Raw genomic sequence first — 25,318 nt, 5'->3', positions numbered from 1 at the left:
CCAAAATATTCTCAATTTAAGTGGTAGTGTTGATAAATGGACATTTACTCCACAAGATTGCACAATGACATGAGGACTTCTCTGACCACAGATTCAGATAAGTACCACACTATTCAGTTGTCCAGGTGAGTGGACACTTTATACATAATTTATGAGATTGTCAAGGGTCATTTTGACTGTAGTATTTTAACCTTGCCTGCTGCCATCAGAATCCTTGGTTAAGTTGCCAACTGCATTGTAAGCCTTTGAGCTATAGATCTAGTGTCTCGAGAGGGTCTGCTTGGGCTATTTCTATAGCTGGACTCAGGATGGCCCACCCTAACTGTGGCATAAGTCTGGTAGCCACCCAGATCAAACATAATGTTACTAATAAAAGCTACAGTTGGGGCAGAATGGTAGTGGAGAGCAAAAGTGTCCCAAAAGGACTGTCAACTGGTCATCCTGCAGGTATTTTTGTCAACCCAACATAATGGTTCATGGAAACATCTTGTTCTGACAACTACCAGAAATATTTCAAGGGTTCCTAAGCACTTCATTTTAAAGTTTTATATTTATTATTTAGAATAATTCTTTGGAACAATTTTTAGATATTATAAAATGTTTTTCAAAGATGAGTTTACCCATGATCAAACTAGGAAAATACCTTTAAAATGAAAAGGATTGCATAAATACGTAGAGGTAAATCTTTGTAGATGTTTTTACTATGTAAGCTAAAGCCCAAAATCTAAGGACAAGAATTATAGAAAATACAAAAATACAAGGAAGATCAATGAGAATGAATTGTCTTAACTTTTATTTATTTCCGTTTATAGTTCTGGCACTGACACATTTTTTAAAAAAAAGATTTAAATTTTATGTAAAGATAAACTTCAATAAAATAACTTAAAAAAACATTTACATATACATCACTAAATCTCCATAAAATATACAATACTTTTGATACAGCTATAGGCTAGAATGACTTTGAAGGAACTTATACATATTCATAATTTTTAAGACATATCTCATGTCACATGTAGGAATAAATACTTATATTGGATTTGCCAAGACATGTGAATATTAAACACTCCATAACATGCACTCAAAAAATAAAATATATACTTTGAAAACATATTTTAAAAGCATAAAACAGTTTAGATTTAGTCTAGATATACATTAGAGCTTCTAAATAGAATTTTGAACATTATAAATAAAAGATATTATAACATCAAGTGAAATATAGTCCAAAAGATGTTAAGAACCAGTTTGGACATGTAGAGTATAAATTTTCTACTTTGGCTAGAGTTCAGTCTCATCTTTTTTAAACCTTGAAATGAGATGGAATGCTACTTGAATATTAAAATTTGCTAAATTTTAAAACTTTACAAAATACTGGTTTTTATCTTTTAAGTACGTGTAGGCTGCATTTTCTCATTTATATTGATATGACAAACACAAGAACTTAACTGTCTAAAACAAAAATCTGAGTATTAGTGCTAAACAAAGGTAGGTATTTAACATTCCACAGACTAAATCACTCAAGTGCAGCAGACTATTTTATACGTACAAAGTAACGATTTATAGGAATTATATTGTTTAACACTCACAAGCAAATCTGGATAAAATTCTTTCATGTATTTCTGAGCATGATTAATACTTATAAAATATCTCTCTGCTGGTTATTGGCACACAAAAATTTCCTTCTTTAAGAGACAATATATAAGAGAGTTGATAGCAGTTAGCTGTTTGGCATTTTTAAATAATTCTATTTCTAGAAAACGGCAAGATTGTCCACCCAGAACTGCATGAACCAACCTTTGATTCACTGCTATAACCTGAATCACTTCACCAATTAGATTAACATTACTGTACATGAGGCTAAGAAAATTAATAGAATATGACAGAAAACAGGACATTAAAACATAACAATTCTGATTTTTTTTTAGAGGCAGCATTTACACATGAGCTGTAAATTTTATCCACAATTTAATACATTTTGTTATAAAGGACATATTATGAATTCTCTGCTCCTGGCCAGGTATATCATTCTTGTATTTGTTGTTAGTGAAAAGGTCTGAATTTGGTAATTGAAAACTTGTCACAACTGTCAGTTATTGGGTGCTTAGTATAATTTGAGATTTTATGTAAGAGAATGGTTTAAAACATCTGATTATAATAAAATATCTCATGTTGTTTTTAATTACTATGCCTATGAAATAAAATCAAAACAATCCTTCCAGTCCCCCCTCACTGTATTCCAGTATTTATAAACTATATTAGTGTCATTTAGATTGTGAGATTGTCTTAGATAACATATGGATAGTATTTTCTAAAATATCTCCCCCCTGGATCTATGGATTATTATAATGCATTTCAATTTTTCTGAAGAAAAAGAAAAAGGACAAGTTGTCAACTTATGTTTTTCCTGTTCATTCTTCCACTGGATAATTGATTTTGAAATTAGAGTAAATAATTTCTAAATTCTTTAACAGATTTGTTTTAGAGTGAATTACTTAAAAAAACATATTTATATTCATATATTTAATCTTAATTAGTGGTAAATAAAGCTATGAGAAAGCACTTGATAGCATTACCCTCAGCATTTTCATCAGTGAACTAACTACTGCATATGATTGGGAACAAAATTTCAAACTTTCTAAGTCTACTTTTAATTTAGACATTTTACATATACATAAAATCATGTGCTTGGTAATTATTGAATAAGGTGCATCAGTCAAAATTATTAGGAATGTTTATATTGAAGAAAAATATTAATACCAAATCTTTAAAACCTATCTGACATCACTTTTAGACTTAAGTGTTCAGATGCAGATGGAAAGTTATATTTCTCAAGTCTAGTGCAGATCTCATCAGCCATTCAGCTAATAAGCCTTAACAGGGGTTACAGCTTTCTTCACTATGTTTTCCTAAAACTCAATATAAATCTGTTGAACTTGCAGCATGTCTAGAAGCAGATCTATAATTTCAGTTAAGTACATGATGCTTAATGCATTTTAATATGGTAGGTTAAACCATAAATAAATTGTCCTATAAAATATATATTTGATGATATTTCAAACAGAATGTTTTCAAGTTGATAGTGGTAGCTAATAATGCTGAGAACTTAAAAAAACTTTCAAAATTCAAACATTAAATTTTTAATATACTATAAATATTCACCGGATCTAAAAATAATCCCTAATTGTATAAGGTTCCTTTTGAAGTAATTTGTTTTTAAAAAATTATAAATAATTCTTATACTGTGCCTCTCTGTTCTGTACTTCAAAGATATGGAATGTTATCTTTATCGCTATATAAATAACAAATAGTCCTTTAAAGAAGGGGTTGAGGAGGACTGTGGCAAATTTTCCCTGTTACAATGTGCACTTATGGGTATAAAGTTGAAAATACCATTTGCATATACCAGGGAAACTGGCCATGTTCTGCTTTACAAAAAAATAAGAGTTGAGTTGCTCCTTTAATAAAGTTACTGTGCATTCAGCCCAGCTGAGTTTAAGGCTACATATATAATAAAGAGAAGAACTGAGGCAATTATTTGGATAAATCAGAAGACTTCTTAAGGTGAGTACTTTATTGGTCTAAATATCTTTTCTCTCCATCATATTTTGATTTTAATATACAACAGACCCTTCCCTTTCCATTTCACTTTACCTTTACCTTATGAAATGTTACATAGATAAGAAATATCAATAGAATAAAAAATTTCTCTATGAAATCACATCTGCTCTTATGGGACAAATTAATATTAACATCTATTTGGAAATCAATTGTAAAAGCACCTAATTCAATGAAAAAAACACTCCGTAAAATAAATGTTTTATTATATGCAATGATCAAAGCGAGAAAATTTTTTTACCAGTAAAGTGATCATTAAAGCACATATCACGCACCCCTGGTGACTTAGAGAATGAATCTTTTTGGCTGCATTCTCAGCTTTGACATTGTGATGTGAACAAGCCAGACTTAAAGAGAAGAAAAAAACATCTTGGAGACTGGCGGAAACACAATGAATTTAGCGACAGCCACCTTTCACTCCCACGAATACCTTATTAGATGTTTAGAGCCATGTTAAAATGCATCAAACTTATGCACTCATAGCTGGCCAAAGAAGAGTCATTCAGAATTTCACTGGAACTAGGCAGTAACTTTGTATATATTGTATAGTTCTTAATATATAAGAACAAAAATTAGAGTTCATTGATGAAGGAACATAAAAACCAATAAACACTTTGAAAAGACATTATAGAAATGCAGAAAGTCAACATTTCTTAAAGATGTGTGCTATATGAGAACCATTAATCTATTCCTATAGTAAATCACAATTTTTAGGCAAGAAGGGAAAAAATTCAAGTTAAACATGAGTAAAAGGAAACATCCACAGACAAATCTATGTGTTGTTTTTGGGGGGATAGTAGGGGATGTAAATTGTCAGGGAAAATGAGAAAGGGTGTGCAAAATAAAAAATTAGTTTATGCTCTTAGAGTAAAAAAAAGACAAGTACTATTAAGTAAAAAAAAAAAAAAGTGACAATTCCCTTAGGAAAATTAAATAGCAACAATAGCAGGATTATTTGTCACTGATTTTCTTCCTTTTTTGTTTCAGAAATTATTTTAATAAAAGAAGGGAGAAATAGTCTGATAGCATTTATTTATATAACACAAATGAAGGCACACATAGGACTCAAGAATTGATGTGCAAAGGTGTGGTGAGTATCAAGTGATTTTGGCATGTACAAAAACCAACCCTGAAATGCTGTTGAAGATCTAGTACTATTTATATTTATAGTTCCATACCTAAGTGACTAACTCAATTAGGGATCCATAAAAATCTTTTCTTTCTGACATTTCTAGCAATAAAATATACTTATCAAAACTTGCTAGCTTATCTGTGCAAATGTACACTTATCACTGATGCAAAAAATATGTATGAAAATATACCCCAAAAGACCTGCTTTTCATAATGTTCAAAAGATCCTGTGTGGAGTCAATTTCTGAAGAACAATCAAGGTCTGACTTGGAACGAGAAACCAAAATGTGGAATCCAGAGGAGGTAAGACAGCTGTGCCCAAGTAGGAGGCACTTGCATTTGTTGATGAAAGCTTAATGGAATTTACTTTCGAATAGCTAATCACAGATAAGATACTTCTCCTTGGAAAATTTAGGCCAATAGGTCAAGTTTTGATAGAAAACATCTTAGACCAAATCCTAGGATGCTTCTTTATATCACATACATGATTCAGCTAGATTAGCACTGACTTAATTGCCACTAATAGTTATATATGGTCTTAGGAAAAAAGGATACCACTGAAATCACTGAATACAATATTCATTTTAGACTATCTCGGAAGGAATTACACACATTTGTTCAATGATTATTATTTTAAAATCTCTGTAAATATATATTTTTTTACATTTCAACTTACGAAAAGAAGTGTCAACATGATTGTATCTTCCTCCTAATCAAGGATTTTAGAATAATAAGTCATCCAAAACTGGACTGTGGAAAGAACCAGATTAGAAGCAGGGCAGTGAGGTCACCAATTGCTGCTTTTTCCTCCCAAGTTTGTTTAATAACCACATATATCAGCAGTTGAAAATTACTCCACATCAGAAGCATCGTTGTCAGAAAGATGATAGTTACTTCCCTTTACCCTAATATATTCAATATATCTCCCTTCATCAGAATCAGTAGCGCCACATGTACAGAGCCTGTTGTCAAAGAGTGATTCAATTTCCTCTAATTTTTTCCCTTTGGTCTCAGGAAGACAGCCATAGATGAAAAGGAGTCCCACAGCAGCAAATCCAGCATAGAGGAAGAAGGCTCCTGCGATGGAAAATAATGTACAGTTAAGTCCTCAGTAGGTTCTTAGAACTCAGGCAAGATGATATTCAGTTGATTCCTGAACAAGGGTGGGATTAGGAGACCTGTGCAGTTGAAAATCCACATGTAACTTGCCTCCTCACAAACTTCACTAATAGCCTAAACCTAGTGTGACCAGAATCTTTATCGTTAACATAGTTGATTAACACATGTGTTGTTATGTTGTATGTATTAATACTGTATTCTTATAGTAAGTAAGCTAGAGAAAAGATACTATATTAAGAAAATAATAAGGATAAGGCAATACATTTACAGTACTGTATGCATTTATTAAAAAATCCATGTATAAGTGGAACTGTCGTTCAGATTGTGTTATTCAAGGGTTAACTGTGTAATGAAACCAATTTTACTACAGACTAATTGATATAAATAAGAGTTGTTCTTGCTGCATCTCTTCAATGTAGTAACAAAACAATACTGAGTGCAACTAAGTTATGAGAGGCCCTGCTGTGTATATGTGTGCCTAGGATGGAAAGAGGGCTTGGTTTTGACTTTTTTTTCTGGTCAATGATGCATAATTAACTGTGGTCTGAAATGGAACCAAAAAATTACTGCCAGCCAGGTCACTCTAATTGTTCTAACCCTATGAATAGAATGCAATTTATTTTTCTAAAGTCATGTAATGCCAAACTCAAGAACTATAGCCCAGGTTCATATATAACTTCTGCTCTTAGGTCTTCCCTTCCCTCCCTGGCTGGAGATAACTGCTTCTTTCCTATGAGTTTTCATAGCACTTTGCTGAGGCCCCCTATCATAGTAACCAAGAAGTATTATAATTATGCACATTTATTTTGTCTTATCTGCTAGGCTGGAGGGAGAAATTTCATTCTCATTTATCTTATATTTCTGCGATGACATCAAATTATGACACTGCTGATTTCAGGACTTAATGGAGTACATGGCAACACTACCCTTACAGTCTCTCATGCCCAAAGTCTGGAATCAGCCTTGACATTTTTCTCACTCTCCCCTCCAATATCCAATCTGTTAAGGAAATCCCGATGAATCTACTTTCATAATCTGAGAGATGACATTTCTAACCGTTGCACTGATACCATCCTCCCTCATCTGCACTGTTGCAAATAGTCTCCTAATTGGTCTCCTCGTGCCTTCTCTTAGACCACTCTAGTCCAGTTAGCACCATCTGCCATACTACAAACATTTTTTTTAAGAAATTTTTTTTCTGGTGTAATTTTTTTTTAAATATTCTACTTATAGTTGACATGCAATATTATATTAGTTTCAAGTATAAAACATAGTGATTAGGCATTTGTACAACTTATGAAGTGATCATCCTGATATATCTAATACCCATCTGACACCATACATGTTATATTATTGACTATATTCCTTATGCTGTACTTTACATCCCATGACTATTTTTATAACTACCAATTTGTACTTCTTATTCCCTTTACCTTTTTTTAATCCATCTGCCCACCCCTTCCTATCTAGCAATTATCATTTGTTCTCTGAATCTATGAGTCTATTGGTGAGCATTTAGGTTGCTTCTATTTCCTGGCTATTGTAAAATATGCTGCAATGAAGTGGACTTGTTGGGTCATAAGGTAGTTATATATATTTTTAGTAACCTCTATACTGTTTTCCATAGTGGCTGCACTAATTCACAATTCCACCAACACTGAGGGTTCCCTTTTCTCCACATGCTCTCCAACACCTATTGTTTTATTGATGGTAGCCATTCTGACAGGTGTGAGGTGATATCTCATGGTAGTTTTAATTTGAAATCCCTGATGATTCGTGATATTGAGCATCTTTTCATTTGTCTACTGGCTATATGTATGTCCTCTATCAATTTTTTAATGGGATTCTTTTTTGGTATGAATTCTTTACATATTTTGGATATTAATCCCATGCAGGATGTATCACTGGCAAATATCTTCTCCTACTCAGTAGGTTGCCTACTCATTTTGTTGATGGTTTCCTTCACTGTGCAAAAACTTTTTAGTTTGATGTAGTCCCATTTTTTTATTTTTACCTTGCCTGAGGAGACATATACAAAAAAATATTGCTAAGAGCAATGTCAGAGTTTACTGCTTATGTTTTCTTTTAGGAGTTTTATAGTTTTGGTTCATACTTTAAATGATTCAATTTCATTTTCTTGCAAATATCTGTCCAGCTTTCCTAATGTCATTTATTGAAGACTGACTGTCTTTACCCCATTTTGTCATACTTTGTCATAGATTAATTGACCATATAGGCATGTTTCCCCCCCCCTAGGTTCTCTATATTGTTCCACTGATCTATATGTTTGTGTTTATGGCAAAACTATGCTGTTTTGAATACTGTAGCCTTTTAGTATAATTTGATATCAGGTAGAATGATAACTCCAATTTTTTTTTTCTTTCTCAAGATTGCTTTGGCTATTCAGAACCTTTTGTGGTCCATGTAAATTTTAGGATTATTTGTTATAGCTCTATGAAAAATGCCATTGGTATTTTGATAGGGATTGCATTGAATGTGCAGAGGCTTGGGTAGTATGAACATTTTAAGGATGTCAATTCTTCTATCCATGAGCCTAGTAAATCCTTTCATTTATTTGTGTCCTCTTCAATTTCTTTTTTCAATGATGTATAGGTCTTTGACCTACTTGGTGAAATTTATTCCTAGGCATTTCATTATTTTTGATGCAATTGTAAATGGATTGTTTTCTTAATTTTCCCTTCTGATTGTTCATTATTAGTGCATAGGAAAACTATAAGATACTGAAGAAAGAAACTAAAAAGGACACAAATAAATGGAAGGCTATATACCATGCTCATGGACTAGGATTAACATTGTTAAAATGACTAACATTGATTACATGAATGATTAAATGATTAACACTGTTACATGACCCAAAGCTATCTACAGACTCAATGAAATTTCTATAAAAATACCAAGAACATTCTTCCAGAATTAGAACAAATAATCCTAAAATTTATATGGAACTACAAAAGACCATAAATAACCAAAGCAGTTTGAGGAAGAACAAAGTTGGAGGTACCATGTTCCTTGATTTCAAATTATACTACAAAACTATAATAATCAAAACAGGATGATACCGGCATAAAACAGACACACAGATGAATGGAACAGGATAGAGGGCCCAGAAATAAATCCTCGCTTATATGGTGAACTAATTTATGAAAAAGAAGGTAAGCATATAGTAATGACAATCTCTTCAACAAGTAGTGTTGGGAAAATTGAATAGATACATGTAAAAAAATTAATCCGGACTATTCTCTTACACCATATACAAAAATAAACTCAAACTGGGTTAAACCTTAAACATAAGGCCTGAAACCATAACACTCCTAGAAGAAAACACAGGTAGTGAACTATTTGACATCAGTCTGAGTAATATCCTTTTGGATATGTCTCCTCAAGTAAGGGAAACAAAAGCAAAAATAAACAAATGGGACTTCATCAAACTAAAAAAGTTTCTGCATAATGAAGAAAACCATCAAAACAAAAAGACAACCTACTGCATGGGAGAATATATTCACAAATGGTATATCCAAAAGATGTAAGAAGCTCATACAGAGAAAACAATCCAATCAATAAACAGAGACCATGAAAAGACATTACTTCAAAGAAGACATACAGATGGGCCATCAGACATAAGAAAAGATAATCATCAGGGAAATGCAAATCAAAACTACAATGAGATACTACCATATACCGGTCAGAATGGCCATTATCGGTAAGTAAACAAGTAACTTGTGTCATCAAGGATGTGGAGAAAAGGGAATTTTTGTGCCAAGTTTGTAGGATTGCAAAGTGGTGTAGCCACTGAAAACATTATGGAGATTCCCCCCAAAACTAGATAATACCTTATGACTCAGCAATTCCACTTCTCAGTATTATCTGAAGAAATCCAAAATATTAATCCAAAAAGATATATGCACCTTTATGTTCACTGCAGCATTATTTACAATAGCCATATGGAAGCAACTTAGGTGTCCATCTATAGATGAGTAGATAAAGAAGATGGGGTATACGTACACACACAGTGGAATATTACACAGCAATAAAAATAATGAAATCTTGCCAATTACAACAACATGGATGGATCTAGAGCAGTGGTTCTCAACCTTCTGGCCCTTTAAATACAGTTCCTCATGTTGTGACCCAACCATAAAATTATTTTCATTGCTTCTTCATAACTGTAATGTTGCTACTGTTATGAATCGTAATGTAAATATCTGATATGCAGGATGGTCTTAGGCGACCCCTGTGAAAGGGTCATTCGACCGCCAAAGGGGTTGCAACCCACAGGCAGAGAAATACAGATACCTATAGTTTCACTTATATGTGGAATCTAAAAAACTACAGACAAACAAGACAAAAGCAGATTTATAGAAACAGAGACCGAAAGATGGTTGGGAGGGGTACGGAGATGGGTGAAAAGGGAATATAGTCAATAATATAATGTTGTACAGTGACAGATGATTACTAGAATTAGTGGGTGATCACACTGTAAGGTATAAAAATGTTGAATCACTATATTGTGCATCTGAAACTAATACAACTGATGTAATATTATCAACTATACTGAAATTTAAAAAGATAATAGAAACAATGTATGTTACATGCCTATTAGAATTTTGGATGTTAGTTGCTCAAAAGAGTGGTAGCATTACTAAATTCTATAAATGACAAGGGAAGAAGAGTTGCTGTTAGAGATAGAGCAGAGTGAGATTTAGTATGACTAATGAATTGGAAATGTTTTCATTAAAAAGGTGATACTAGCAAGCTAGCTTTTTGAGAAAGGAGATGAAATCCTGTGTTTTGATTACAGATAATCAAAACTGTGGAGTTAAGAATAGAAACGGAATCTTTAGTGGAGAAGGACAAAGAAAGGACGGTGATCATGATGCTGGTGATATAGGAACATATGAAGTATTTTAGACTAAACCAGGCTGCTGAACTCCTGTAACAGAGCAAACCTAGTTTGGGTTTACTAAATGTAATATTGAGGAACTATTCATCATCTCTCACAATTTAGGAGTGGTGGCATGATTAGAAATGAATAATCAAATCTGACAGTGCTAAAACAATTTGATGGATTGGGAAAATTCCTGAAGCAAATAATATCAAGGAAGCTCTATTGAAATACAAGATCCTTTTATAAGATTTGAGGAATCTAAAGCAGGCAAATGCCAAAGGTGTGTAAGTGGTCTTCATCTGGTGAGACCTGTGGTTAAACTAGAGGTGTGAGGAGGCTCAGGAGGCTGTGATCTGTTTCACATAATGGGCAAGTCAGTTATGTAACTATAATAATGTAAATAAAAAAGCCTCTACAGAGTCTGTCAGGATTGTTAAACAGTGCAGCTATTCCGCAGCTTGATTCTGAAGAAAATTTTATTAGAGTCCTATATTAAGTTTCAAATTAAAATAAATATTTAATTGAATTACACAAAACGAGGAATCAAAGACCATGTCTGATTGTAATGCTCTCCAAGGGATCAGTTTAGTCACACATGCTCCACATAAAATGGAATACTGGTGACATTTTTCATGATAATTTTTAGTAATAAACATTGCTGAATGGGGTCTAAGGAAGACTACCTAAGCGGTATAGTTTTGGAAGGAATCAAAATTTGAGGTATGAGACAAAAAAGGGAGGAAATAAGAGAAGACCTGGTATTTTCAGAGACATACATCATTGTGGTATGTATTTGTTAAATCAGGAATATTAACATATAACATGTAGATTAAAATGTGGATCAACAAACAGGAAGGACTCACCTGAACTGAACTGTTGCTCTACTGTTAGCCAGCAGTAGACTGAATGGACCAGTGCGCTCACCTGATAGAAACTCGACTTAATGCAAAAAGCAGAGAGCTCTGCTAACCGATGTTTGAAAGAAGCCTGGCTATGCCCCATTTAAAGTTTACTTCTGTTGCCTCATGTTTTCCTGGCAACATAAATTCAAGGAAGCAGAGCTTTGCTATCAAAAGTCTTACCATGTAGACTTTTATTATTTGGTCTATCCTTTCTATAAAAAAATGCTCTCTCAGGAGAATAGTCTACATTTAGGTCTTCAAATATTTAAGCATTCTCAAGAATCAGCAAATATGGGTAAATATTTATTGTGCTAATGTTTATGGTGCCCGGAAGATAAGTTTATGAACTTTGGTAAATTTTAATTGCCAAATGGGATAAAGTGGAATATATTTTATATCCAGTTTGAAAGGCCTGTATATTTCCTTTCCAAAAAAATGAATATTTCTAAATGTTGATTGGGAGAGAGAAGAGTTTTATAAAGATAATAAAGTTAAATAGCAATTCAGCATGTTTAGAAGAGAGGAGGAATAGATTTTTATGTTTCTCATATTCATCTACAAAATTCATCTGTGCAGTTAGTCATTCAAGCATCACTTCTGAGGCTTATCAAATAAATAAGATGCCTTGGAAGGAACTGGGAATATAATGGTGAACAGGCCTAGTCCTGGCCTGAGCTCAAGGAATTTATGGTTGGGGATATGGGGCTGGCAAATAAACCTGTCCTTGCAAAAGAAAGAAGTGTCCGGAGCAGCGGATGCTACCGGTTGGCGACTGCTGCTCCAGAGGTTTCCTTAAAGTGATTGTCAACCTTTCGGACCACCAGCTGGCGACAGCTGGTCCAGAGCATGGGATGCGGTGAGTGATGGGGAGGTGATTAGAGAATGGTCTAAGCCAGCCGTGGGCAAACTACGGCCCGCGGGCCGGATCCAGCCCGTTCGGCTGTTCTATCCGGCCCGCGGAGCTGAAAGAGCGGAGGATTCTCTTGCTCTCCCCTCCGCTCGTTCACTAGCAGCAGTGTTAACATGTATTAGTTCACACAAACACTCCATCCATGCTTTTGTTCCGGCCCTCCGGTCCAGTTTAAGAACCCATTGTGGCCCTCGAGTCAAAAAGTTTGCCCACCCCTGAAGCAGTAGTCCTTCCATATTCACCATAGAGGCTTGCGAGATTAGAATGAAAACCTATTTTATCCCTTAGAATCCTAGTACAACTTGTAAACATACAGTGAAGAAATCCTCTTGCTGAAAAGACAGTCTTTTCACTTTAGTAAAAATGGACTTGAAGTACCTTCCCAAGGTCTCCCCTTAACTCAGTCACTTCCCAATATTTTGAGTTACAGTCCCCACACATTTTTACTTAACACTTTGGACATGTTCGCAGTCCTGGCAGTGTGAGTGCTGGTCCCTGTGGACACCATATGCCCGTGCCCCGGCCCGAAAGCAGAGTGATACAGCGGGAGGCTGCTTTCCGCTCTACTCGGATTCCACTCTGGACAGGACTCTGTCCCTGTCCTGGGCCATCTTCAGGCATTAGCCTGGACTCCCTGCCCACATCTTGCTACCATTCTCTGTTATGTTTCTGCATGAAACAAAGCCACGCTGGAGATTCCAACGGGGACAGCGGGGAGACGTTCGGGCTGGGAAGGTGGGTGGGCTACACAGCACTGAGGGGCTGAAGCGGTGCTGCTTGGGACAGGACAGCTCCTTTCCCCTGTCCCAGGGGCATTTCCAAGGACTTGGGAGAACAAGAACACATCACAGAAACAACAGCAAAAATGTAACAATACAGTCTTTCAATCATATCTAAGAATAGAGTAGGAAATAAAATGCTCTTACCATAATATGTAAGATACTCTGCTGTGTGTAAAAATGTCAGTGAAACCAAAACATTGAAAATCCAATTTATTCCAGATGAACATGCATTTCCTGTACTTCTTGCCCAAAGAGGATATATTTCAGAATTCACAGTCCAAGGCATTGGTCCCATTCCTGAGAAATACAAATTTTTAAATTTCAGTAAAGCAATATGTAAGGATCTTTTTTTTAAAAAAAAAGTAGCTTGTCTCTTCTAAGAGGAGACAATTTAATAAACACAACAATAACAATGAAGGCTTGCTTACCAGGTGCGAAGAAAACGAGATATAAAATAAGGCCCAGAAGTGCAGTCCAAGAATATGGAGTAGGGCAGAAGTTATATGCCCAAAATACTTCTTCTGTTTTGAATTTGGTTTCATTTTCACACCTGAAAAATAATGCAATATAAATATTTAACTTAGTGTTTTAGGACATTGTTGTAGAAATTTAATGTCTTCACCTACGACATATTTGGAAGTTCCTTAACATAATTAAAGAAAAAGGTCCAATGTTTTTCTTGAAAAAAATTAAGATTTAAATATTAAATGCAAGCTCACATATAAGTGAATATAATTTAAGAGCAACACATAGAAATACTCTGTGCATACAACTCATAGCAAAAGAACCCTGAACAATCCAATTAAAAAAATGGGCAGAGGATCTGAATATGCACATTACAAAGAAGACATACAGATGGCCAGTAGGTACATGAAAAGGTATCGATCTGTGTTTAAATCCTCTATACATTTTAAGTCCAAGTAAAGAAAAATAGCTAAGAATTTGAGCTCTGGGACTGACATCTTACGTTCAAATCTAGGTTGAGACCCCAGACTTGAAGAAGCTAGGATGTATGTGATATAGGCACTTGGCTTTACAAAGCCTGTGTCCTCATCTGTGAACTAAGGATTCTCCTGTTACCTAAAAGAGGTATTTTGAGGTTTACATGAGATAAGGTATACAAAGAACTTCATGTGGGGATAGGAAGAAATCATTTTATTTCTCAGACATATTTTTTTAAAAAATATATTGATTTCAGAGAGGAAGGGTGCGTGAGAGAGAATCATTGATCAGCTGCCTCCTGCACACTCCACACTGGGGATTGAACCCACAACCCGGGCATATGCCCTGACCAAGAATCAAACCCTGACCTCCTGGTTCATAGGTCAACGCTTAACCACTGCACCACGCCGGCTGGGATGGAGACATAATTGTTGAAACAAAGTCTTCCTATTTGCATTAATACCACCTCAGTTCACACTCCTGAGTATTCGTCAACTACATTTGTCTGTCACCAGAGCAGCCTCTCTAAGATCTGTGTTTTCTGATGTTCATGGTCTTGGGCAGTCCTCTCCCCTTGAGTGTGGGAGTGACCTGCGACACTTCTGACAGAATGTGGAAAGGTGACAGGACACAGGTGATTACATAGGCAGGGTTATAGTTTAGCTGAAGTGTCTCACTTCCTTGCTGGCACTGAAAGGCAGGCCAGCATGTGTGGATCCCAGTGTGGGTGCTCATGGAGAAACAGCCTGCAGGAGCTGAGATGGCCGTGGGCGGGCAGCTAGCAAGAAACTGAAGTCCTTGGATAGAAGTTATTGAATTCTGCCAACAAAAGCTCATCCTTCCTACTTGAGCCTCAGATGTTACTAAGGATTCTCCTGGTACCTACCTCAGAAATAAAACCCAATGAACACGTTGATTACAGACTTAGACCCTACGGTGAGAACCTAGTTAAGCAGTGCCTGGACTCCTGGCGCAGAAACAGTGACAGAATACATGTGCTGTTTTAAGCTGCTAAGTTTGTGGTAATACTGTTATGCTGCAATAAAAAAATACCGTCTCCTAATTATTCTTCCTGCTTCTAGCATTCCTTTCTTCAAACTATGCCTCATTAAGTTGTGCCCTCTAGAGCTCTTGCCACAAAGCTGCTCAACACCCCCCCCCCCCTTTATCCCAACTGCCTGTGAAATGGGGCTGGCAAAACCTGGCTGCAGCCTGTGCAGATCCCCTTCTCCAACTACACTAGACTACGTATTTTCTCAACCTGCTTTCCAGCCCCAGCGGCTACTCACCTCATATCCTCTATGAAAGGAAAACTCACTCCTGATCACCACTGTCAAAATCGGTCCTCAAGACTAATAAAGATGCCGCCTACTCACCTGTCATGGTCTTAGCCATCAGCTGTCTGCATACCACTGAGTGTGTGCCTCCCTCTCAGTGCCTTCCATTTTCCTCATTCATACGGTCACCACCCAGTGCTCTGCATTATCGTATCCTGGGCTCTGATCCCAGGCAGCACAGCACCAGGGTGAAGGCCACAGGGTCGGAATCAGGCTGCATGGTTTTGTGTCTTGGTTTGGCCACTGATCAGCGGCAAGAGTTCCTAATAGACTTGTCTCAAAGATTAAATACAGTGTTAACTGCTCTGCACAAAGACAGCAACTTACTTAAGTTTTGCCAAAAGAATAGTCATTTTGTATCCCTGCTTTCTTAAATCTCAACCTCTAGTCCTGTGGTCGGCAAACTGCGGCTCGCGAGCCACATGCGGCCCTTTGGCCCCTTGAGTGTGGCTCTTCCTAAGCCTTAGGAGTACCCTAATTAAGTTAATAACAGTGTACCTACCTATATAGTTTAAGTTTAAAAAATTTGGCTCTCAAAAGTAATTTCAATCTTTATACTGTTGATACTAGGCTCTGTTGACCAATGAGTTTGCCGACCACGGCTCTGGTCCATCTGAGTGCTCTCTACAGATGTAAATGCCACTGAATGATGCCTGAAGCCTTCATATTTGCATTTAGCTTTGAGTAGAAAACAGCATCAGAAATTTCCTGATTAATTACCCTCCACCTTCATTTCCAAACAAAGAGTCTTCTGAGTTATGAAGATATTAAAATGAGAAAAGAAGAAGGGTGTGGGGAAGGAAAAGGGAGGGAAGGGAAACAAGGGGAGAGGCCAGGTGGGGAAAAAGCAAAAAAAAACCCAGAAAGGTAGGCTTCTAGGGAGGGAATGCTTACAAACAAGCAAATCACTACAATTCACTGAACAATTCTACTTACTGTTTTCATTCATTATTATGGAAGTTCCTTGCCTGACCTCTTGCGGGAATGATGGGAAGTAGCACATTTTCAGGTAATCTCTGTGCTTGCTCTGATGTGGCTTTTCATTATCTGGCCACAAACATACACGTTTATATGCGTAAAAGGCCTAGGAACTCCTCATCCTCATGCTGATGTTAAAAGAACTGCAAGTGCTGACTGGAGAGGGGTACACACTCTGTGGTGCGCAGACAGTTGATGACTAAGCCTGTGACATCACCCCTGACCTTCAAAATAGAAACACTAGAAATCTCAACTGAAAAAAAAATGTATATTCTAAATGTTACTGCAAAATACCCACGTTTGCCCAGCTTAGCGACTGCTGGTGGAAGAACAGAGTGCTCTGGAGAAAGAACACAAACACTTTGACATCAGTGTGTGGGTTGGGATTAGAAGATGTCATGCTCTCTGATGGGGCCACTTTCTCACCACATCCTGGAGCAAAACCAAAAACAACTACAATCACAGGAGCTGCTCAAAGGGCACTTCCATGGACAGAGCTGCAGGTCGCAAGCAGGCGACATCTGTCCCATTTTGGCACAGGGAGAGCACTAATCTTTACCAGCAGAATGGCTAGACTAACACCTGACATGCAGACCAAATAAATGATCAGCCCCTGTTCCAGTAATAGAACCCACAGTGCTTCCTTTAATAACACATCTAGGAAGCAACAGTTCTTTTGGAATATGGAACCATTCTCCCTTGCCTACTCAACACCCACCCGCAAACTAGTTCACATGTAGAGCTATTTGTGTGGTACCTCTTCATCAGATATCCAAAGAGTCTTAAGCCAAGGAAATAACCAAAGGAACAAAATAGTGCAACTGCTCTTGCCACAGTGAACCACTGGTAATTTACTCCCTGCCTCCTACACAGCACATGCTTCTTGTGTTGTGCCTTTATTCACTATGATGAAACTATTTAACTGCTTCAGGTTCATATATGAGGGATGGGAGGAAATACCACCTGTAGCTAATAACACAAAACTTCAAATTCTGTCTAATTTTGCTCATTGCAAAACCTACAGAACTTTGCCCCCTTCCCAAAAGAGTTTATAAGAGATCTAGGCTTTTGGAGAGGGAAGGGAAGGCTTACTGCTTCTGGTGCGACTCATCTCTTCCTCTAGTGGGTCCACTGCTCAGGCTTTACCTGCCAGTCATTACTGAGAAGTATCAGTGAGGCACGATTTCATCTCAAATCCCTGATGCAGGACTGCGATTTCTTTGAGCAAGATCATGAAGGTACCACCTCAAAACAAAATGAGTGCCCCAGGATTTATGATCTGATTACTAGTCTGTGAGTGGTGGTGGAGAGGTACCTAGAAAAGGATAAGTATCTCCCCAGAAGAGGAAACCCTCGCTCTTTTCAGAGGAGAAATAAAGATATACAGCCCCATCCATCAGAGCACTAAGATGATGAGAAATTTCAATTTGTGGGCATCCCAACAAAGCACCAGCAAAAGTTACCATACAAACTTGACTCGTTACTACTCACACGCTTTAATTTCTTTTCACTGGCATAATTCCTATATAATAATCTGACATGAAACAAACTTATGTCAAGGGTGGCAACATTTAAACTAACATGTCTGCAGTTGAGTCATTCTGGAAAAGAAGGGCAGTGTGCAGGCCACGTGGTGATCTTGGCCTGAGATGTTTTTCTATGGTCTTGCCTTTCCCTCCTGTTTTAATGTTCTATGGTGTCCTGCAGGACGGTCACAAAAAGGCAAGTGCAAAAATTAATTATTTTGTTAACTACTATTGTTTTCTAGTAAAAATAAAACCTTTATATTATTGAGATAATGAAATCCTTGACATGGTTAACTTTTGAAAGCATTAGAAATTTGGAGCCTTAAAAGGCATTTTATAAAATGAATTACTGAAGTTTTTATAAGTTTTTTATATTTTTGTAAGTTTTCATTGTACCTAAATTATTTATTACTATGTTGGCTAGCTTCAAACAAAAAAATACCAAAGTAAATGAAATCAATACAATTTGGAATGGGACCAAAGTTATTTCTTTGGAACAAGATTAGGATTGGCCTCATGTGACTGCTGTGGCAAGATCTCAGGATGGTGTTATACCATCCTTCTCAGTTCCAATCAGAGACCCAGCGTTTTCCCACACTGAAGGGTTCGCGCTCCTTCCTGACTTCTATTCTCTTGCATTACCTGGGACCTTTCTCCAGTGAGGACACAGCCTTTCTGTCTCCCTCTTCACTCCCTGAGCTTCATAGGTCAGTATTAACTCATTTTACATAATATCAGTGATCAACAAATGCTTGTTCAATAAGAATACTTTCATCAGTTCCCATTAAGCTAATCTTTGGACATCTGACAACAGTTTTCCCATTCTATTGTAAGCATTAGAGAAGACAGATACTTGTTATCAATTTTTTTAGTCTAAGAAATGAATTTCTACTTAATTAAAAAGTCACTGCCTATGGCTGTACAGGAAAGATGCTCCCTCACCAAGCACTGTGAAAGCCATCTGCGCATCTCAAGGTTTAAGAGTTTCAAACCTCACGAGGGCTCTGACTTGATTTTCTTTCCACCGCTACAGCCTGCACAGTACCCTCCCTCGCTGGTTTTACTTGCAGGTGCCGGGGAATGAATGTAGCTGACCTACCGCTGCCTTCCATCTACCGCTCTCTCCACCCCTTCTCCAGCTGCCTTCCATCAAGTGTGAGTTTCGGGGCTTCTTTATGGAAGCTGTGCTCGCAACAGCAATGTCCTTGGGTAGCTGTAAATCTTCACTTGATGAAACTGACTAATATTTGTATGAAGTTTTATCATATACAAAGCACCTTATACATTAACTCATTTACCGTAATTCCCATAATAATCCAAAGAATTAGCATCGTTACTCCCACTTGGCACGAGACACGTCTTTCAGAAATACAGTGACTTTCCCAAGACCGCACAGCAGAGGAAGCGTCTGAAACCCAGTCTTCTCTGTTTCTTTTCCTTCAATGTAATCCTCAGACTAGTTCATGCATATATGAAAACCTCTCTTCGAGCTGCCTTGCTTTTTGTGGAATTTAAATGGAAAATGAGATAAAAATTCTGATTGAAGTCTCCCTTAAGTCAGAATTCTGCCTTAATGTCAGTGCTAATGTATGTCACTAAAATCTATATCCAAATGAGTGGAATAAATTGCTTTCACAGAGCAGTAGGAATTAAAATGAGCAGCACTTGGCAGACCTGGGTCTCTGTGTCTTGTACATTCTCTTTGGACTCAGTACCTATTTTGCCCCAAAGCACAACACGATAATTAGAACAGAAACGATGCTTATCTGAGCTGGAAGTGAAAACATCTCATACCAATCTCAATAGCTAGGTAACTGAGGTGAGGGCAGTGATGGCAACACTACACGTGTATTACAAGGGGAGCAGTGATGCTAATGCAGGAAGATGGCAGTATCAAGCAGTCTTATACCTATTCTGAAACTCGGAGCCATAATGACTGTATCTGATACAGCCATGTCATTAAGGAATTAAAAGTATTTCCCCAGAAGTTGCATAGAGGATGAAAATACATATAGAATATCTCAGCAATTACTTAAAAAATAAATTGTGCCACTAGTTATTGACACAATTTAGTCAACAATGAAGAGATGGAAAGACATTATCATAAAACTATTAACTGTAAGGCCATTATCTCAAATTTCTGCAAAGTGAAACATAATAGCTTTATAAGCATTTTAACTGCAATTGCCTTTTTCTCACTTCCTGGTTTCTACTGAAACTTCTGAAATACCATACTGATTATCGGCAATGAAACAAAATCATAAAACAGAGATGTGTCTCAATCCTTCAAGAATGTGTGTGTGTTCCTTCCAGGGGCTCTAAGGGGAACTAATTTCTTCGTCTTTCCAGCTTCTAGAAGCCACGCACACTTCGAGTCATGGCCCCTATCGCTAAACCATAAATAATGCTGGTTCTGTCTAAATCAAAGATGGTTTTCCTACCATCTGGGTGAATATATACCTTCACAGGTCCATTAAAATCTAGTCTATTTATAGATGTCGAATCGCTATGTTGTACACCAGGACAGTCTGCCTCCTTCTCCAGCCTCACCTGGCACCCCTGCCCTTCACTCACTACCATCACCCCAAGCCTTGGGGGCCAGCATAACAGCCAGCACACAGTTGGGGCTCAATAAATATATGTTAAATGAATAACTCATTTTCACCATTTGACAATGTCACAATAAAACATTGAACCTTTTAGGTAAGAAGATAATTAGTAATGTAATATTTACTTTATTCTTCATATGAATCATTATATACTTTGATAGTCTACAGCAGATATTTAATATAGTTACATATATTTTAATTCCAAGTAATTACTCCTTTGATTAATTATTTCAACAAATAAATGTTTATTGTGTTCAAGGTTGGAGAATAAACACTAGAATAGATGAATATAAATATTCATTCATTCCATCATTCAATAATCATTTACTATAAGCTATGAGCCAATTAAAATGACTAGATACACAGAAAAAAATGGCAGGTGAGAGGGGAGTTTTTATATTTCACACACACACACACACACACACACACACACACGTACACCAGAGAGATATTAGTGGAAATCTGTGGCACTTCTCTCAGAAAGAGAGCAAAGGGTCTGGTAGCAATGGACAAAGTGGATGGGTGGGCTGGTACAGGACCCTGACATATCCTGAACGAGAGGCCTAGCACATGAGCCTATTTGTGGAGTTGTCTAGGTGTTTGGCTCGAATGCCTGCTAACGAGGAATGTTCTGAGCAGGTGGGTAAGCAATGGGCAATCTTGGATTATGGGCGTCTCATGAACATGTGAATTGGGATTTAGTGTCTGTGCTCTATCTTGGATCCTCGATGAATTTGTACTCTGTGGGGTTAAGGTCACTATGGTCATGGAACTTGCTTAGAAATAAAGCAAGAAGATTAAAAAAAAACCACCTCGGGGGAAAAGCACATACTCTAACGTAAGGGAGACCGGGTATGGTTTTATTATAAAGTAAGGGAACTCTCCAATTGAGAAAGCCTGTGTTTACTTTGGGTAGAAATGTTTCCAGAGGGTCCCTAGGGCTGATATGTCTCAACGTTCTGCTCCTTAAGGGAGAGAAAGCATCTGAAATGCACGTTCTGAGCAGACACTGGCACAGACAGAACACAGTTCAGCGTGGGTCCTCTGGGGTGGTTAGTTCAGTCTGGCTGCCCTAATCACCAGAGAGAAAATCCAGTTTCACAGAATGTTAGGAGTTGCGAAAACTTCAGACAGAGAATATTAAATCTGGGCTCAACCTTGGTGAGTGACTCATCCTTTGCACTATCTCTTACCCTATGAGGAGTGTGGGAGATAGCTCCAGGAGTTAAATATGTTATCTAAATCCTCTCTCCTGTAACAGTTACAAAGACTCTTTTCCCTGGAAGAAAGTGCTGATCAAATTGGATTTCAGGAAATGGCCTACTTTGAGCTCTTTTTTGGTCCCATCAACTTTAGAACATTTTTATATGAGTCAAATCCTAGCCACAATTAAATTTTCTGTAACTGTTTTTTCTTTAACAAAAATTAGAGTTGTGGCCCTGCAATGCACGATTTAATCAACCTAGATGCTAAGGTAAACCCCTGACGCTCTATCAGGAGTAACTCAATCTGGTTAAAAGCTGTAGCGGACGTGGAGTTGGCTATATGGCCAGATTTGAACAGAGGTTAACAACACAGGAGCACACCTGTTTGAATTCTGGCTCAACTACTTACTAGCTCCCACCCATGACGTTAAGCAAGTTATCTAACCTACCCGAGACTGGCTGTCTTCATTTAAAAATGCTTAGCATGTGATGAAATTATTATGAAAACAACAGTATTATCGTTGTTGTTATTAAAATGCCTGTATTTGCAGGCCAAAAGACAAAAAGTATTTTTTTTCTGGTATAAAGTTATACATGTTACAATATCCCTGGTGGATATGATGTGTTTCCTAAAAGAGAAGGAAATAACAGCATCTGTATTCCTAGGACATTATGTTTTTCTTTCCCTTCAGCTTATTTTATTTATCTCAGTCTCAATCTCTTTATCTTTCTTATAACATTTTGATATACTTCCTTAGCTTCCTTTTTACTCCTTCTTAGAACAAGTTTACTTATCATGCAATCATGAATAAACGTATTCTTAGTTCTATTCATTAATGTAAGCACTGTCTTTTGGAAATATTTTATGATAAATTTTAGGATGAAAATGAATAAGTGGAAAGGGTAAAGCGAAGATGGCCTGTGCATATGGGTCATGATGCAAGGTGAATGGAAACACTCGGGAGGCTTCGCATTTCCTGTCTAAAAGTAAAACGGGGCAACTTCTGGCCAAGATGGAAGAGTAGGTAAATGCTGTTGTGCCTGCCTGCTCCTACTACCACATCAAAATTACAACTAAGTTACAGAACTGCCTCCCTTGAGAATCACCTGAAGACTAGCTGAACAGAATTCCTATAACTAAGGATATAACGAAGAAGTCATATTGAGACTGTCAGGAGACATGGAGAACTGAAACAGGCTGGCTGCACACCCATGTGTGGTGGTTAAAAATCAGGAGGGCGTGAGAGTTCTCAGCTCCACACTGGGTTTCCCAGCCTAGAACACCAGTGCTGGAAAGGGGAGTCCTGGAAGTACCTGGCTGTGAACACAGCATGGATCCTGTCTGGGTGAGATGGAGAGCTGTTAGGCTCAGGCCACTTAAAGGGCCCAAGTACAGACTAACTGGCTCACAGACACTTGCCCGAAGCTCCAGCGAAGGGACAGCAGCTTGAAAAGCACCAGAACATATGGGGACGAACTGAGTTGTCTGGCTTTAGGGGAAAGTGGAGGGGCAACTCTGTCCAGGACAGAAGTGCTGACAGACACTCATGTTCCTTTGTTGAGTCCTCCCCCCACTCAGCCTGGAGGTGCAGGTGGGCTCCAAATGTGAGTCACCATCAAACTAACACTGCTCACCCCACCCTGGTGATTCCCTCAGACCCTGTCCCACCAGACTACTTCACAGGCCTAAATCTCTTTTGGCAGCTGTTCCTCACAAGCAGCCAATATCAACTTGCACTGTGGACTTCCCTAAAGTCTCTCAAAGGTGCATAAACCCCAGACAAGCAGTGGTTCACTTTGAAATATCCTTTACTTCTTGCTAAGCAACTCCACGCCAGGCACTAGTGGCAGCTGGCCTTGTTATACAGTACTAGAGGCCCGGTGTACAAAATTCGAGCATGGGGGGAGGGGGTTCCCCTTAGCCCAGCCTGCACCCTCTCCAATCCGGGACCCTTTGGGGGATGTCTGACTGCCTGGGATCGAGCCTAAACCGGCAGTCATATATCCCTCTCACAATCCTGGGCTGCTGGCTCCTAATCGCTTACCTGCCTGCCCGCCTGGTCGACTCTAAATGCCCCCGCTGCCAGCCTGGTCACCCCAAACTGCACCCCCCTGCTGGCCTGGTTTCCCCTAACTGCCCCCACTGCTGGCCTGGTCACCCCCATCTGCCCCTCTCTGCCAGCCTGGTTGCCCCCAACTGCCCCCCCCCTGCTGGCCTGGTCACCCCCAACTGACTCCCTCTGCTGACCTCATCACCCCTCACAGCCCACACCCCCGTCAGCCTGGTTGCCCCATGCAGCCTGCTTGTTCAGTCATTTGGTCATCCCTCACTAACCCCCCTGCTGGCCTGGTTGTAGGCAGCCATCTTGTGAGGGTGTGAGGGTTAATTTGCATATTACCTCTTTATTATATAGGATAGCCTCTCCTAGGCATCTCCAAGACCAGCACAGGCAACTTCCAACCAGAGATCCCTTTAAAGCCCCTACCAGGTGATTCCAGGCTAAGCACAGCCAGCTGCTGACGTTGGCCAGCACCAGAGCCCTTCTTAAGAGGCCTGCTTCCGACCACACCAGGGCACTACCCAAGTAGCTCCACAAATGGACACTCAAAGGTTAGACTCCGCAGCTACCAGAGCCCTGACTCTGTGGGGTCACCCCCACACAACAGCCCATCTGCTGTAGTCATGGCCAGTTCTCACAGTCAGCCTGAGGGTCAATCCCTCCAACTGATGTGCCAACAGCAATCAAGGCTCAACTACAACAGGAGGGCACACAAACCCACATAAGGGACACTCCTGGAGCACCTGGCTCAGGTGACCAGGATGACTGTGTCACTGGGCCCCACAGAACACCTACTTCATAATACATAAGGCTGCCCTGCCAAGACTGGGAGATATGACAGATCTACCTAATACATAGGACCAAATACAGGGAGACAACTAAAATGAGGGGACAAAGGAACATGTCCCAAATGAAAGAACAGGACAAAATTCCAGAAAAAGAAATAAATGAAATGGAGGTGAGCAATCTATCAGATACAGAGATCAAAACACTGGTTATAAAGATGCTCAATGAACTTAGGGAAAGAATAGATGAACTCAGTGAGAAATTACACAAAGAGAAAGGAAACATAAAAAAGAAATGAAGAATAAAAATAACTGAAATAATGAATACTTTTGATGAAATCGATAGCACATTAGATGAAGCAGGGGATTGAATCAGTGATTTGGAAGACAAGGTGTACTGAAAAACATCAGATAGAAACAACCAAAAGGTTTTGTTGTGTTTTTTTTAAAAAAATAATTACTTATTGTTGAAAGTATTACATATGGCCCTAGTCGGTTTGGGTCAGTGGAT

General features: G+C 38.2%; 1 protein-coding gene across 1 annotated transcript in view; it reads right to left on the bottom strand.

The window, feature by feature from the left end:
* Window positions 1-4,599: 4,599 nt before the first annotated feature.
* The window catches only part of SLC2A13 (solute carrier family 2 member 13), a 289,411-nt gene continuing 268,692 nt past the window's right edge, over window positions 4,600-25,318 (bottom strand). Inside the window, exons 8-10 of the mRNA XM_081082602.1 lie at window positions 13,794-13,915; window positions 13,510-13,662; window positions 4,600-5,823 (exon numbers count right to left, since the gene is read on the bottom strand). Of these exons, the coding sequence (XP_080938728.1) occupies window positions 5,597-5,823; window positions 13,510-13,662; window positions 13,794-13,915 (502 nt within the window). The 3' untranslated portion in view covers window positions 4,600-5,596. The remainder of the gene's footprint in view (window positions 5,824-13,509; window positions 13,663-13,793; window positions 13,916-25,318) is intronic.

The sequence above is a fragment of the Myotis nattereri genome (assembly GCF_964212035.1).
Source record: "Myotis nattereri genome assembly, chromosome: 2".
NCBI classification, from domain to species: Eukaryota; Metazoa; Chordata; class Mammalia; order Chiroptera; family Vespertilionidae; genus Myotis; species Myotis nattereri.
Note: the sequence above shows the minus strand (reverse complement) of the source record. Positions and strands in the feature narration are given on the sequence as shown.